This window comes from Poecilia reticulata, linkage group LG10 (genome assembly GCF_000633615.1).
Source record: "Poecilia reticulata strain Guanapo linkage group LG10, Guppy_female_1.0+MT, whole genome shotgun sequence".
Classification (NCBI taxonomy): domain Eukaryota; kingdom Metazoa; phylum Chordata; class Actinopteri; order Cyprinodontiformes; family Poeciliidae; genus Poecilia; species Poecilia reticulata.
Window position 1 is genome coordinate 19653520 of NC_024340.1, and position 17950 is coordinate 19671469.

General features: G+C 34.6%; 1 protein-coding gene across 2 annotated transcripts; it reads left to right on the forward strand.

Annotated features, from left to right (window-relative positions):
* Positions 1-1360: 1360 nt before the first annotated feature.
* Positions 1361-3941, forward strand: LOC103471752 (uncharacterized). Of its 2 annotated transcripts, none has more exons than XR_001776983.1 (5): positions 1361-1696; positions 1821-2165; positions 2385-2500; positions 2896-2957; positions 3502-3941. XR_001776983.1 is itself a non-coding variant. In XM_017307081.1 (5 exons), the coding sequence occupies exons 1-5, from the start codon at positions 1489-1491 to the stop codon at positions 3634-3636; spliced, it is 861 nt and encodes a 286-aa protein (XP_017162570.1). In that variant the 5' UTR covers positions 1361-1488; the 3' UTR covers positions 3637-3941. The 2 variants fall into 2 exon arrangements, 1 of the variants encoding a protein (XP_017162570.1); XM_017307081.1 differs by having other exon boundaries at positions 2390-2500.
* The last annotated feature ends 14009 nt before the right edge of the window (positions 3942-17950 follow it).

Consider the following 17950-nt stretch of genomic DNA (forward strand, 5'->3'; position numbering starts at 1 on the left):
CATCCATCCATCCATCCATCCATCCATCCATCCATCCATCCATCCATCCATCCATCCATCCATCCATCCATCCATCCATCCATCCATCCATCCATTTTCTTACACGCTTATCCCATAAGGGCTCCTGGTGCCCATCTCCAGCGGTCAACCGGAGAGAGACCTGAACAGGTCGCCAGTCCATTGCAGGGCCATTACAGTGATTTTGTATCTAAGAAAACATAAAGTAAATCAGAATTTCTTGTTTGTAGTCACATATGTAGAGTTTCCCTCTTAGTCTTGCTTCCTGATCTGAATAAGACCTGCCGTAGACTAAAGGATCGTGCAGATTTTGAGATTCTGATATTTTGATTTGGAGTCAGCGGGTGTTTCTTAGCAAGACATATCTAGAAGAATATGGCTGAGTGAATCTCAAAGAGACTCATATGATCCAGCAACACTACAACAGATACATTATTAAATGGATACATTCTTCTTCAGCTTTGACAAACGCCTGCATCTACAATATTTGAGTTCATTAAAAATAATGCTATGCTTGCAGGTGGTAATGACTCTGACAATGCTAACAATGACAGAAAACAAACTGCACTGCACCCAGAATACATCCTCTACTCTCAGTAGGAGCATCATGACCTTTTACATAGCAGGGACTGTGTGGTAAAGACAGGCAAATCCTGGAGCTGCTAAATGCAGCAAAAGACTTGAGAACTAGGTTGGAAGTTTCCCTTACAGCTAAAAGTACAGTAAAGGATTCAGATTAAAATAGGTTCATGTGTTCAAATAGATGTGAAAAATCAGCCTATAGACATACATATCCTACGGTAAATACCTAACATTGCTGTTAAAACCATAACAGCTACACAAGTAGGTCTAAAGAGTATCAACTCGGGGAGATTTAATATAATGATACACCATTATGAATTCTATTTTGTAAAATATTTTGAAAATGTTATCATGTTCTTTTTGCTGTACAATAAGTTTCTTATTGGCAATGTATCACATAACTCAAAAACTACATTAAGGTTTGTGACTGTAATCTAGAAGAAATTGTGAAAAGGTTCATGGTGTTTGTGTAGTTTTGCAAAGAACAGTAGGCGGAAATCCATCTACCTGTCAACCAATCACCTTGACTTCTACTTTGCAAAGCCTGATCATCTTAGACCAAATGTTCCATTGGGTAGAAAGACTTCAGTGGTGTAAACAAGACTTCTCCTCAAGATGCATGGACTGGTTGCTTTGATTCTTCTTAGTACCTTTTGTAAGTGCTCTATATTTTTATTGGGACAATCACTTGAAGAAAAAATACAAATTTGATTACTGTTCTTTGTTTTTTGATCATATTTACTGTTTTTATCAGGTATTATAGAGACTGCAGAAGTTCCTCATTTGATCTCCACAACTGAGAGGAAACCTGGTGATAATGTTACCTTTTCCTGTCAATCGCCTGCCGATCACAGATTCAGTCAGTGGTATAAACAGTCTCCTGGAAAGATGATCCAAACAATGGCTACAGGAGTTTATGGAAAAATGACAGAAACTAAGACATTCAATGATTCTCGTTTCCAATTTCGGAGAGGAAACAATGAGATGTCTCTTACTATACATTCTGTTAAAAAAGAAGATGAAGCTGTATACTTCTGCCAAAGTGGAACTGAATTTTTACTAACTGTTCATGATGGATTCCTCTTGGTTGTAAAGGGTAATGTAACTGCTGTTGTTATTTTCTCTGAAAACAATAACCCATCTTTAAATTTTCAAGTTCAGTGCTTCTGTGCATTAGTTTAACTTTACATGTTCTTTTTTTAATGATTTATCTTGCACAGACTGTGATCAACACTCTTCTGTCTATGTGGAACAAACTCCAGACGCTGCGGCGGTCCAGCCAGGAGACACCACCAGTCTCCAGTGTGCCCTTTTTTCAACGAACAGTGAAACAAGACCTCAGTGTCCAGGAGAAAACTTTGTTCACTGGTTCAAATCTGGATCTGGAAGCTCTTATCCAAGTATCATTTACGCTGCAAGGAATAGCACAGACGATGCAGCGAAGAGAAGCTGTGTCTACCACCTCTCAAAAACAGTAGAGAACTCCTCTGATTTTGGAACTTACTACTGTGCTGTGGCCATCTGTGGAGAAATACTCCTAGGTGGTGGAAGCAAACTGGAAACCAGTATGTATTTGCATTCTGTCCTCAATTTATTTATATATTCTTGTTTTGAATGTTATTGCTTTACAAAGTAAACATTCAGTTATATTACCAGATAACACTGGTAATATAACCTGAAAAATGTAAGTCATCTTGATAATTTTGACATAATTAATAAAATATAAATGTGTTTATTTTTTCCTGTAAGATGCCAGGCATGTCTAAGGATTATTTTTATTTAAGAACAGAACAAGACTCAAGCGTTCTTGTGCTTGGAGGACTGTTGGGGTGCTGCGTGATTGTGATCATCAGCCTTATCTTCTACATAACTGGAAGGAGAGTTTCCGACAGTTCTGAAGGTTGGCATTTTATCTTTTCATATCAACATTACCAAAACAAAAATTGGTTGTTAAATATGAGTTCATTACATGCTATTTAACATGGCATCCAATGTAATCAGGTGTTTTTAGATAAATGCTTACTATGAGTTTTTAAAGCTACATTGTTTGGTAGACTGTCACTAACAAAAAATTGAATTCATTTTTGAGATTATCAACGGGAATCTGTCTACAACAGAGCCTTTAAAAATAGAGTTATGTAAAGAAGAAAATATTGTTTGGGAAAAGTTTTATATTTGAATCCTAGACTTTTATAATGTCTACAACAGATGTACTCGGCTTATTACTATGGTTTTATAGTTCTTCTCCTGCTTTTTAAAGAAAACTAATGTATTAATTTCTCCTTTCATCAACAGGAATAAGAGGATCACATCATGCTGAAGATGAAACTTCGACTACTTATCAAACAAAGAACTTGGTAAATTTAAAATCAATATTTACAGTACAGTTAATCTAGATCTTTAGGCTGTGCTCAAAATGAGCAATTTTTCCTGTAATGTACCTGACATGAAAAATGTTTGTCTACAAATGTTTTATGTCGTTTTTTTTTTTTTTTTTTAAATGAAAGACTCAATTGTCAAAGTAGAAAATTGATGATGATGACCTGCAAACATGCAGTAACTGTAAAATACCAGTGGTGGTCAATTCATTTTTAACATAAATTTGATTATACCACATAATTTCATTATTTTATTATTTTTTTTTGTAAAAATTGTGTCTTTACATTAGACAGAAAAGAATTATAGAGAATTGAGCCACTAAAACCGCAACAGAATTTTAGCAGTTAAAGTGTATTTTAAAGCAATCTAATGTTAAACTTCATTTAAATTTTATTGATACAAAATGAGACAGTGAAACCTTCCAACATATTTTTTTAAAGTTGACTTATTGTCAACAATAATCTGTTCTTATTGCTGTATAAATTTTGTCATTAATAAACAATATATATGAATTATTTACAGGATAAAAAAGAGAACATGACCTACGCAGAGGCACTGAATTTCCCTGCAGCAAATGTGAGAAACTGCAAGAAAGTGACCACAGAATGTACGTATTCTTCAGTCAAAGCAAATTCAAAAAAACAGCAGCAGCTCTGATTAGAGCCGCAGTATTTGCACCAGACTCCAAAAAACAGGACTAAGATTAGTCAAACAAAAAATGTTTGACTCGATTTCTCTCTGAGTGCAAGATTTTTCATGTCTGTTCATGTCGACTTCCTACTTTCTGGATACATTCTTGTATTTAAGACCTTCAGCTCATTGAAAACAAATAATTTTTGGTATTAAAAAGTCATCACTTGGTGTTAATAAAGTACAGTATGTCTTTGAAAAAGAATAGTTTTTCAGTAAATGTCTGGGAAACTCGTGGTCTTTAAAAATAATAAACATGTCGAAAGTTCTGATTCAACAATTATGAGCTGCAAAGATGTTTTTATGATGTAAAACTGATTAAATACTTGAATTAGAAAATTTGGTGTTTTCTAACCACCAAATTTAGAAACACTAAGTGTTTCTAACACTTGGTTTGGTTTCTAAACCAAACCAAGTGTTTCTAACACTTGGTTTGGTTTGGTTTGGTTTAGAAAACATATAAAATATATAAAAAACATATAAAACATATAAAACTCTTTTATATGTTGGTTTTTGGGCTGATTTAAAGAAAAGACATGTCAATTATTTGTAATTCTATTGTAACTATAACACTTTTGATTTAACTTGAGGGTAGAAAAAGCTACAGCAAAAATTACCATGATAGATTTCATCTTCTCTCACCGATTGTTTAAAATCCACTGCAATGCTCTTCTATTACAACATAAGTGATAAGTAAAGAAGAAATGACAATTTCATAATCAGTTGCTCCACAAGTTTTGATAAATTCACTTCTTCAAACTGTGTATGTCTAATTCCATCATGTAATAAAAATAACTCCTCTGTGCCTCAATGTGAATCCCATCTTAAACGTGACCCTAATAAACATTAATCTTAAATGTTGCTATAGTTTCTTAAAATATCAGGCATTTAAATAAAATTTCAAATGTATTTGTTTTTATCTACCAAATGTCAGACAAACTGATAATAATGTCGCTGAATGAATACCAAAGGTTTTTCTACAAATAAATCTCAGATCACCTCTACTCACTGTTCATGTGTTTGTCAGAACATTTCTCAATAAAGATGCTTTTGTTTTTTATTATTAAAATGTTTTAGAATGTTTCTTGTGTATTGTTCTAGTTTCTCTGTCAAAACATATTAAAATGTTTTAACATTAAAGTATCCTGTATCTTGTGTGAATGTCCAAGTCAGGCCACTTAACCCATAAAAAACAAATAAAATAAAAACCTAGTACTCGTTGCTATTCATTGGAAATCAGACAACGGTTTGCTGTCCAATGTTGTATTTTGGTTTAATAAACAAAAACAGAAAAAGCTAGTGTGTTTTCAATTTTCTTTTTGCTTCAAACATAAAAACAAATTGCTCTTCTGATGAGTTGGAGGAGCTTAATCTTTTCAGATCTTCTCTCTCTTGTCATACTGTTATAATATAGTGACAGTTTTAACAAATACGTTAACATTTTTTTAAAAAAGTCACATAGATTTGATATAATGTTCATGGTAGATGGACACAGGACAACCACAATAGCTTTAGCGCTGCAAAACTTCTTCTGCTAAAGTCGCACAATTCAGCAACAAGGCAGTTCAAAGTGCTTTACATCATAAACACACACACGCATGCATGCACACACATGCTCACGCACACACACACACAAGCACACGCACGCATGCATTCACACACAGAAATACAAAGTTGTAGAGCACACAGTTAACAATTGTCAAGTCCCATTGTTACACACAATTCCTCAAGTGTCATTATTTGATGCAGACATTAAAAACCAGTTTACCTGTGCAGTCAAAAGACTACAAAATTTTGTAGTCTTATTTTTCTGCAAAGAAAAAAAAGCTACAGGTGATGTGTCTGCATTTTGTCTATCAGTTCTTGTTTTGGTTTCAAAACTAGAACATGTTGCCTGCATCATTTTGGAAGGAGGACAGCAGTTCTACTGAAATATGCCCCATTGTCTATCACAATGCTCCGTGGACTGGTTGCTTTGTTTCTTCTAAGTGCAGTATGTAAGTCCAGTAACGTATTTGCTAAATCTTTGTGTGAAAGGATTTTTTTTTTTCTAAGCATGAAAGTTTGAACATTATTTAGTTTGATTTTTCTCTGAGGACTTCTGGACTTAGTTTATGTGTAACTTCTCTGTTTCTGTCTTTCTCCTTTTGCAGTGATTCCATCTCTTGAGGTTTCTCTGTATATTCCTCTAACTGAAGCTGCACTCGATGAAAATGTGACTCTGTCATGTAATATCTCTGGGTATGACAGCGGATTGTTTTACTGGTATAAGACAAATTGTGAATATATGATCCAAACAGTTGCTCAAGGGTATTTCAAAAATGTAAACCTTGAAGCACAGTTTAAAAACTTAAGATTTGAGATCCAAAGAGTGGACAATGTGTATTCACTCATCATAAGAAACATCCAAAAGGAAGATGAAGGAACATACTTTTGTCAGGCAGGAGAAGCCTACAGGATGGCATTCGTTAATGGCACAAAGCTGGCAGTGAAACAGTACAGTGTGCCAACGTCTCAAGAAATTCTGTTTGGCAACAGAACCACAGCTGAAACAAGTATGTATAATATTAGTAGAATGTTAGTAGTTGTATGAAAATGGGGTTTTAAATGAAAAATAAAATGAATCATTACAAAGCTGTAATTCATCTTCAACATTAAAACTTAAAAAAAGAGGTATGTGGACATACAAATTGACAGATTGGCTCAATCCTTTAAAAAAATATCTCAAATGTCAAAATTACTTAAATTCTAATTTACGGTAATATAAGTAGAACTTAATGTTAGTGATGATGTAATTTGAAATTTGTTGTTGCATAAAGTAAAAGGTTGTTAATTGACCTAACATTTTGTGTTTACAGGAAAAACCTGGGATCCAACTATCATCGGGCTGTGTGTGGTGTGTGTTTTATGTCTGATTGTAATCGTTGTCCTTGTATTTTTGAGAGACTGAATTTAATCTAAGTGGAAATATACTGATGTTTTGTCAAAAAATTTTTGTATTTTTGTTTTTGTCTGTACAGTGTTGTATTTTAGGGAGAATACCTATTAACTAGTTGATGGTTTTTCCATTTAGGTGGTTTTGTTCTATATGTCGTACAATGTCAATAAAAATTAATAAACATTAAATACTTCAGATCCCTGGAAATTTTCAAACATTCAGCTTTTATCTACATGTTCTGGGAAAAAAATTGCATCTTTTAATAATCTGTGAAAAAATGCTCATTGATATTATCGATTTGCTTTTTCTGCTAGTATTTTGACAATTCATGTTTAGTGACGAGAACCAAGCTGTAAAGGAAGAATGCCTCAGAATCAAAGTGTGGTTGACTTGTTGCTGTTGAACAAGTTTGACCTGACAAAGATCCAAATAGGGCTGAAAAGGTTTTAATAAATACTGTGAAAATTAAGTGTGTTGGATTTTTTTCATCCATATACTGTAAGCCTTTTCATTCCTGTGCTTTCATCTGCTTATTGACTTGTAACTACCTTCTTCTATTCACTACAATACTATACTAAATGAGATTTAGATAAACCTCATTATCTAAATCAAATTTATATTTGTAATTGCAGGTGACACACATTCGTGCACTCATACAAATAATACCAAAGATTAAAGGTCATGCAAACACGGGCTTTTATTCTGATAATGAAACCTCTTTATTTTGATGCCATATGCAAGAATTATCCATTAGTAGATCAAAGCTGCCTTGACACATGTAGGCTACATTTTTTTTTATTTTCAGACCTAATGATGAAAGAATCCCTCTGCCACTGAAAAAAGAATCCAGTTGGGATCTGAAGGTCCAATGTAAATGTTTTTAATGTGTGTCTGTATCAACTGCTGCTTCAGAACGTCAAAAACAAGAAGTTTAGAAAGAGAGAAAAACAACATGCAGCAGCATTTGCCACGTCTGCATTTCCGCCAGTCAAGTAAGAAAACTAGAGCATCATGTATATCTTGATTTTGATCAGAAGGTTGCTGTTCAAATAAATGGTGCTCCATTTTCTATCAAAATGCTTAGAGGACAGGCAGGCTTAATTTTTCTGCGCATGGTTTGTAAGTTCAATTGTTTTTCTTTCCTATTTCGTTCGTACCATGTATAGAAACATTTAAGTGCTGAAGTAATCAATACATAGAATAAAATGTAATAACATTACAGTTTTATGCCTGTATTTTGATTTCATTGTCCTGTCTGCTGTGTAATGATTCTAATTTGTTTCTCTCTTGCTTCTTTAGTTGTGTTTCAAACCATCAGGGTTTCTCGTCAGATCGCTCAAATCGGAGCTTCACTTGGTGACACTGTGACGTTGACATGCAACGTTACTGGCCATAAAAACGTGTCTATTTACTGGTACAAGTTGAATTATGGAGATATAATTCAGACAGTTGCAAGTACAGGGCTTCACAGAGTAACACTGAAAGCAGAGTTTTACAGTCCAAGATACAGTATTATAAGAGCAGGACACGTGTATTATCTCTCTATACGAAATGTTCGCAAAGAGGATGAAGCTATATATGTGTGTGAGGCTATCACAGCAAACAAACCGGCGTTCATAAATGTCACGCATTTGGCTGTGACTGGTAAGAAATATTCATTTTGTTCTGAAAACTGTATTTGGGTGAAAAAATGTGTAAACTGTGTTAATTATTTGTTCTTTAATCACTCAGGTCACCAAAACCAAAAGTCTGTCTACGTGAAACAAATTTCAGAAACCACATCTGTGCCACTTGGCACTGAAATAACTTTGCAGTGTTCACTTACGTTACTAGAGAAAAATAAAGCAGCAGATCGATGTGCGGCTGAGCGCAGTGTGTTCTGGTTTAAACCTGGTTCACAATCCAATCCAGGAGTGATGTTTGCTGCTAGGAACGTCTGTGAGACAGAAGCAGGAAGGAGCTGCAGCTACAAACTGTCCAAAACTATACAGAACCCCTCAGATGCTGGGATTTACCACTGTGCTGTTGTGACATGTGGAGAGATCCTGTTTGGAGAAGGAACTACAGTGGAATTAGGTGGGTGGTAAAATTTGCAAACTTAAGTAATAGAGTTCAGTCAAAATGAAGAAAATACCTCTACATTTTAATTGCTTGACAACTCAAATGCCACCTAAAGACACTTGAAAAAGTTACAGATGCAAAGGTTTGCTGGCTATAAATATTTTTTCTTTCGTCAGAAGAAAAATGGGATCCTCTTGTCATTGGACTTGCTGTGTTGTTGGGTCTCTGTGTGATCGTCATTGCTTGCCTAATTTTCTCAAGAAGCTGAATGTAAGGTAATTCCTATTTACAATTTAAGTAATGTGTTGCTTTTTTCTGTTTTTATTTGTTTTATTCATTTATAAATTAAAAAAACAAAGCAGTTGTTCAAACTAAAAGAGATAATTTAAATCTTTAGCATTTTTTTAATGCAAATAATTTATCTTGTTGCTCATTTTGACATTTTTAATCAATTAAAACTTAGAACGTCCTGCTCCAGTTATGTATCTAAATGTAAAATAACAGCAAATATAATTTTGTCACTTTTTTTCACATATATTTCTGTTTCTGTTTTAAATGTCAGTAAGTTTGACCCATGGAGACACACCTCACCTTTTAAAGCAACTTACTTCCTGGTTTCATAAAGCTATGCATTTGCTTCCATGCAAACACTGTTATAACACAATGCAATATATATGAACTATAAACAATATGCAGAAAAACGATACATGCTGTACTATAAACCTTTGCTTTTTCTAATGATTTTCTTCGTCTTATTTTCAATCTTAGTCCAAACGCTAAGTGAGATTGCGCAATGACACAAGTCTTTCCTCAAAATGTTTCCAAAGACGAAGATCATGACAAAAGCTTCAGAAGCACAGGATCGACAAAAACACTGTTGTTTCCACTTCATCAGCAGGGAAGCTTGTTTTTGTGGTTTCCTATATTTACCCTGGAGTTTCTCTCCAACAGGTTTAGTGGAGTCCTAGACTTTTATTAGCTATGTGATGCTGCAGTCCAAGACAATGAAGAAGGGAAAAATACAATACAACGTTCGACATGAACAGATATTTTGCTTTCAGTTAGAAGAGACAAGTCTGAAATGCCAGTTATTTTTCTTAAATTGGTCTGTTTGTTTTAAACATATTGAACAGAAGAAGAGATATGTGAAATCTGCTATTTTCAAAGATTGTTTACTAATGTGTTTAGTTTCCACACAACTAAGAGATTTCTCTGTCAGTTTTTGTGTGTGTGTGTGTTTGAAGGGTTTGCTTTGTATTGATGTATTTACTTTGATAAAGTGACACATATGCACAGTTTCAGTTAAAGTGATTTTCAATGCATATTTTTTCTTTAATTTTGTGTGGTGAATTTTAGAATAATTTTGGTGACCTTAATGTAGTTTTAGGTAACATAAGTTTTGAAATACTTAAAAATGGATTGTGATATACTCTTCTTTAGGCTCAGTTCAGTTGATACAAATACTGGTCATAAATAAATGGTTACATGTTTTATGAATCATACTAAGGCTTCTTTTTTCATTTTAAATGTTTACGCAATCATTAAGAAATTATAGCTTGTTTCATACTTTACAGTAAGACTCTATGTTGGCATTTAAAAATGGTGATTATTCATAAATAAATTGTTATGCTGTACACTTTACAATAAGTTTCCTTTTTGGTATTATAAATGTTTATTAGCCATTAGCATGTTATAAACTTTACAACAAGGCTCCCTTTGACATTTATTAATGTTTAGTAGTCAAAATAAACAGTGCATTGTTTTATACTTTAAAATAAGGTTCCTTTTTGATAGTTGTAGATACTGATAATGCAGTGAGGGGAGTACAATATTATATGCTAAAAATTAGATTTAGAAAGCAACTTAATATAATGTTTAATATAACAATTCTAGATGAAATATCTAAGTGAACAGATTTGGCTCAGTTTTTGGTAAGAAACCACCTAGTTTTGGGTTTTTTTCTTACCCTTAATGAATAATCTGCTATTAATCATTAATAAAGTTTTTATAGAGGAATTAATAACATGTCTATAAACTATTTATTAGCCATCTATAAGGGAGCCTTATTGTAAAGCAGTACCAATATGGTGGCCAGATGAAGCACAATGATACCATGGTCATTATTTGGTACTTTTGACGTTGTGGGCTGGTGCCAAGCCCTGCTGGGAAATGAAATCAGGATCTCCATAACTGTTTGCATGAGGAGGAAAAAATTCCCCATTTCAAAAAGTTGAGTTGACTTTCCTGAGAAGAAGGCAGGTACTCTGAAGAAACCTGCCTGACTGTGTGATGCTGAGAGTTTGGGGTTTCATCTGAGGTACTCTGGTGAATTTCAGTGAACCTGGTGTCCTGTGATTTCAAGATCTACATTTTCCTCTTGTTTCAAACCATCCATCCATCCATCCATCCATCCATCCATCCATCCATCCATCCATCCATCCATCCATCCATCCATTTTCTTCCGCTTATCCGGGGTCGGGTCGCGGGGGCAGCAGCTTCAGAAGGGAGGCCCAGACTTCCCTCTCCCCAGCCACTTCTTCCAGCTCCTCCAGGGGAATCCCAAGGCGTTCCCAGGCCAGCCGAGAGACGTAATCCCTCCAGCGTGTCCTGGGTCTTCCCCGAGGCCTCCTCCCGGTGGGACGTGCCCGGAACACCTCACCAGGGAGGCGTCCAGGAGGCATCCTTACCAGATGCCCGAGCCACCTCAACTGGCTCCTCTCGACGTGGAGGAGCAGCGGCTCTACTCTGAGTCCCTCCCGGATGACCGAGCTTCTCACCCTATCTCTAAGGGAGAGCAAACCTCAAATTTAAATTTTTTCAAAATTGTTTCAAACCTCAATTTAAATTTTATATAAAACTTAAAACCTTACCTGGTCCACTTTCAGCGTTCATTCTGAACAAAAACATTAATATAATTTGTGGAAAAGGTCACAAAATGCCTCTTTTTTTCGAGAAAATAAATTCTGCTCAAAGGTGGAATGATACAAATCTGATTCTTTCAGTTGTGTCCAAGGCTGAAACATTAACAATCACAATGTTATTATTATTATTATTATTATTATTATTATTATTATTATTATTATTATTATTATTATTATTATTATTATTATTATTATATCAAAATCTCCATATAATACATGGCATCACAATAAAGTGAATCATTGTGGTTTTATTGGACAGAAGGCCACTGTGTTGAGAAATTGCCACAATTAAACTAAACCTGCACATAAAAATATTACCAGCCACTACACTACACTTTAACATCACAGTAAATTATTATTGTTGTGTATTTCAAAAGGGACAATGTGCATCACATAATACCCCAGAGATAGCCAAATAGTCCAGTTTTCATCAGTAGTTTCTCCAAAGATTTATACTTGAATAAAGAGCATCATAACACTGAGCATTAAGGCATGTTTCACCAACCCATGCAGGCAGTAACAACATTGTATTAGAGGGAGTGCATCCTCCACTTTTCAGCCAATCAGGATGCTTTTCACTTTATAGACTTTGAATATATTGTGAGTAAACCTTCATTTGGGTAGTAAGGTGTCAGTTCTGCAATACAAATGCATTTTGCCACTATGATTAGAAAACTGACTGCTTTGATTCTTTGGACTGCAGCATGTAAGTATAAAGCCTCATGCAAAATAGTTTAAGCAATGAAACTGTTTATATGTACAGTATAATGTCTCTTTGCAGTTAATGCATGGCTGATATTTAACATTTATCTCCTTTTCAGCCCTGAGTCAAACTAATGAGATTCCTCATCAGATCCCTTTGAAACTGGTTGAAGTTGGTGGGAGTGTTACTCTGCATTGTCCAGTTTCAAAGACGGAGCGCAAATTCTTCTACTGGTACAAGCAGCCGCTTGGACATATGCTCCAGACAGTTGCTACGGGAAGCTTGACTGAACAAAAACTGAGTGAACAATTTAACAACAATCGCTTTAACTTAACAGCAGAGGATTCTCAGTGCTCTCTGACTATCAAGGATATCATTAAAGAGGATGAAGCAACATATTTCTGTCAAGGTGGGACTGCTTATTTTCAACGTTTTGCTGCAGGGATATACTTGGCCGTAAACGGTAAGTTCTGTTGTTATTCAAAGAGATCAAAGAGGTCAGACAAGATTTTCATATAATAGTCTTTATTAACAATCTGTTTATTTTCCCTGCACTAGATCATAACAGTCRAAMAYYGMCTCRTRTCMRAMAAACCCCAGAGACGACATCAGTCCAGGACGGGGACACGGTTAATCTAAACTGTTCTCTTCTTTCCAACACTTCTGTAAAGTCTGGTCAATGTCCAGCTGAAAACAATGTGTACTGGTTCAGAGTCGGATTCGGAGCCTCCCATTCAAGCTTTATTTACGCCAACAAAAGCAGCTGTGATGCTCAGCAAAGGAGCTGTGATTACCAGCTGTCAAAAACTATACAGACGTCCTCAGATACTGGAATATATTACTGCGCTGTGCTCACATGTGGGAAGATCCTGTTTGGAGAAGGAACTAAAGTAGAAACGGGTACATATAATAAATTATGCACTTTAAATCACTAACTGAATTTTTTACAGTTTCACCCTGTTCAACGCTTTGGGTCAGACTGAAAACTGCCCCGGCTTTCAGTGAACTCAGCAAGATAACAAACCTTATAATTACATTGTTATATTTTTCCTTTTGAAAATGTGTCTCTTTTTGTTCAAAATGTTGCTTTTAAATTCTGGGCTACACAGTATGAACCTGTGTGTCATGTCATTAGTAGACTATTTATTTATTTATTTATTTATTTATTTATTTATTTATTTATTTATTTATTTATTTATTTATTTATCTCTCTTCTGCAAGGTAAACCTTTGGAACCTGTCCTCATTGTCCTGAGTGTGCTGTTGGGTCTTTGCGTAATTGTGATTGCAATTCTTATATTCTCCAGAGATTAAAGGTAAGATTGTTTATTTGTTTATATATATTCTTATAGTTTATTGAAAAACATTTTATTTCTGGTATGGTTCATAATTAACTATTAGTCAAAATATTTTTTGTAAATTATAAAACTGGATATTCTTCAACATTTCTACTTTCACATCTTCTGACTAATTATACTGAATAAAACACCTTGTACTAACACAAGCATGTACAAATATGTATACATTTGCTAACACAAAACTTGTCATTTTTATTTTCTATATTTTGACGTTGAAAAGCAACATTAGGCCATATGAAATACTGTATGTTCTCTTTTATGTGATATATATTTGGTCCCCAGTTCTGATATCTCTTTGAACAATTGTTTTAAGGATGCAAATATGAATTTGCACCTGAGTGTTTCTACACAGAGAGAAGAAAGAAAAGCAACAAGATCATCTATCAACAACTATGGACTGGAATAATGAGGAAGAAAATATCAGTATTTGTTCATGTGTAAAATACCTAAAACATGTTTCTTGTAAGCTTTGTGTTCAATGCTAATGTTGCTTTGTAAAATGGACAATAAACTGTTTGCTTAAATGTTGCAAGATATGTTTTTTGTTATGTGCCTGGGTGAGCATGTAGAGCATTAAATTAAACAGGCTGAATTTCCACTTTATTATTCCTCTTTGTGTTTTTATTTATTTATTTTTAATCTGAACAATCCCATTGTTTTTAACTAGCCAATGCGGCTGAAATGGCATGTACGCAAGTCTTTTGAATATTTATCAAAAATAAAAAAAGAGACTAATTATTTAAAATAAATACAAATTACATTTGTAGCTGTAGCATTTCCAGCTTGTCAGTTTCGTTATTCACATCATGGACAGTGGTTCAAACCTGCTAAGTAGTATATATAATTAAGCAACAAAACTATAAAGTGTGGGATGCATGTCATGCAAAAACAGGTTCTACTTCCCAATTGACATGGAATTGATAAATATCTCTGCAACCCATTCACACCGAATATTTGTTATATCAGTAACTATTGATGGCTCGTGGTCAAGCGAATCAGAAGAACTGGTTCCCTACTTTTTTTTTTTCCTTTCACAGTTCTCACTCTGAGTGAGTAATAACAGAACTCTGTTTTGATTGGTAACATGACAGTCAAGCGGAGAATTCATCTTTAGGCAGCAGTGAGCAGGAAAGTGCAAAGCAACCCATAAATAAGACTGACTTCCTTAAGGGAAGCAGCATATTTCACAAAAGTAATAATGTCTGCTTTTGTAACAGAACAAACACAATCAGGTGAGAAAAAGTATTTTTTAAAAATCGCTGAGTGCAAAAAGATTTAGCACACTAAATATTCATATTTGCAAGTTAAGCTAAAATGTGAGGCTATATTAAATTGATATTAAATTAAGAACTGTTTTTCAGCCATGACACAAAAAGCAGCTCTCTGAAAACAACTGTTCTTAACAACACTACTAGTAACCCAATAAGAGTAAGAAAAATGTACAAAATGAACTAGTTTTAGTAATATTTCCCCACATATGAAGCAGCTATTTTTGCTTATGTTGCCCGCTACAAACATCATGTGTGTATTAAGCGCAACTAAGTGCTGTGGACCATGCTGTGGTTAAAGTGCATACAAACGAATATTTATTAACAAAAACAACAATGGATTGTGGATATCAGTGGTGTAATGCAAATGCTTGGATGTGTTGAATGAGTGCATATGGAAGTGTTGAGGTGCCAAAACAAAGACAAACTCAAAAGTGCAAAAGGAGGGGAGCTGAGGCCTGGCAACAAAACATCACAAGCGTCAAGCTGCAGAGTGGACGCTGAAGGTGACCCAAAAGATGGAGACAGCCAGGTTCAAATACTCTGCGTTCCAAATGAACAAATCAGCAGCACCTTTAAAGGGGAGGAGCACAAAGAGAAAACCTGCAACCCAGGCCCACAAGGCCGTAACAATATAAAAAAATAAAAAATAAATAAAATAAAATATATATATATATATATGTAGCTGTGAACTGTGGTCAAGTACAGCAGTTGTCTGCAGGCTATTGTGTGACATCATGTGGTTGTCACGATGTCAACGTTTTGTGATGTTTTTGTGAGTGTTTTTAAGTTTCATAGGTTTAGTTTTCCATCAGATGTCAGGTTTTATGTTTTGTTTATATGTATTTAGGTCATTGATTCTCCAGCTCTGTCCCCTCTGTTAATGTAGCTCATGTTTTTCACCTCTGTCTTCTGATCAGTTATTCTCCTCACTTGTTTCCTGTAGTATTTAAACTTGAGTCATGTTGTTGTCTGGTATGGGATTCTTGTGTATCTCACCTGGTGTCACGCATTTACTGCCTGATCGTGCCTGAAAACTGCAAAATGCCACCGTTCGTCTTTAAGCTTGCTTTTATTTCCTGAAACGCCAGCGGCACCCTTTGTCCTGAAGTTGTAGGATCAAATAAATGCTAAATAAAAGCTCCCCTTGAGGTACCCCACATGTAATATTTTGTCTTGATTTGTGTTCTGGTTTGTCTAATGTAACCTGAACCAGTTTTAACACAGTGCAGACCAATACAACCATCTTCTCCCATATTTGCCAATATGTTACAATCAATTACTGGACATTAAAGCAGCTTTTGAGAATCATAACCTACAGTTTTATTAGAAGAGTTAATTCTCACCCTGGTTTGTCAGCAGGGTTAATCATTTTGCAAGTGTCGTGTCTTTTTTGTGAAATGGCCACCAGTTTTGTTGATGTGACCAGCTGAGAATAATTTCCAGATTCTATGAAGACAACTACTTTAATGGGACAAGAGAGTAGATGTACTGAGTGAAATGAATTTAAAAAAATCAGGGAATACTTGTAAAAATTACTTTTCTAATTTTGTTAGATATGAGTTTCATTCTTTTTAGCTTTGATTTTAAGCTCAGTTTATAAAGTCAACAAGAAAAGAGCCATTGCCATAGTTTATCTAGAGGTCCAGACATTAAGACCATGTTAAAAAATAATAATAATAATAATAATAATAATTTGTGCTTTATGAAAATATTTGAGGTACATTATGGCAAAAATAATCAAGAAGATACCTGTAATGGGTTTATGTTCAGTGTAAATCTCAGACTACTTTGAAATCTACTGACAACATTTTATTTTACGGGTGAATAAGACTGTAATGACACTTTCATAAACATGACATAACATCAAGAAATCATTACTGTTTAAACTTTACCTTTAATAAAATAAAGTTACCTAATTTTTAAAGTGCAATCAGTAATACTTTTATAACAAATTAAAATCAGTAATGATTTATTGGTTAATGTGAAGTTGTCATAACAAAGACATTTTGAATAATTAAAAGTGTCATAATTTACCGAATTACGCTTTATAACAACAGTCATAAATATTCATGAAGGCTTATTCATGTTCACGACAGGTGTTTATGACAGCGTCATGTCAGTCTTATTCACCCTCCCTTCAAATAGTGTTACCAATTATTTAAAATGATTTTTGGTAGAAGTTTGGGTAGTGCCTTAAATTTATTTGTCTTTTAGTTTTCCATCAAAATTCACAAATTGCTTAGGATGTTTGTGTTTTCTAAAAATTGTTTCACCTCAGTTTTACTAAATTCAGTCACAGATTGGCTTATTTTCCGAGGGTGTGCTCTTCCAACCTTTCAGCCAATCAGAACAATTTGCCCCTTGAACACATTGAAGACGTGAGACTAAACCTTCATTTAGAGAGGAAGGAATCGTCAGTGTTAGACTAGTGTTTTTTGTTTATTTTTTGATGCCACAATGACCAAAAGACTGTCTGCTCTCGTTGTTCTCACTATAGCTTGTAAGTATCACTTTTATTCAGTATGTTCATACTTGATAGAAAATATGAAGAGGAATGTATTTGTTCATTTGAGTTAAGCTTTGTAAAACTATGTGATTGGATTCATTAAACAGTTTTAATTATCTTGTTCTCTCTCTCTCTCTTTTTAGCTCTGACTCAAACTAATGAGGTTCCTCATCAGATCCCTTTGAAAGAGGTTGAAGTTGGTGGGAATGTTACTCTTCATTGTCCACGTTCAAACAATGAAGGCGACTTCTTCTACTGGTACAAGCAGCCGCTTGGACACATGCTCCAGACAGTTGCTACATCAATTTTAGGCGAACAGAAACTCAGTGAACAATTTAACAACAATCGCTTTAAATTTACACCAGGAGATTCTCAATACTCTCTTACTATCAAGGATATCATTAAAGAGGATGAAGCAACATATTTCTGTCAAAGTGGGACTGCTTATTTTCAGAGTTTTGCTACAGGAATCTACTTGGTTGTAAAAGGTAAGCTCTGTTACGTTACAACATACATCTAATCTT

Excerpts from the sequence above, each read along its gene's own strand:
- LOC103471752 (XM_017307081.1), top strand. The coding sequence starts at position 1,489 with ATGATCCAAACAATGGCTACAGGAGTTTATGGAAAAATGACAGAAACT. Across the intron at positions 1,697-1,820 it reads ATTCCTCTTGGTTGTAAAGG|ACTGTGATCAACACTCTTCT; the intron begins GTAATGTAACTG and ends TATCTTGCACAG. Across the intron at positions 2,958-3,501 it reads CTTATCAAACAAAGAACTTG|GATAAAAAAGAGAACATGAC; the intron begins GTAAATTTAAAA and ends AATTATTTACAG.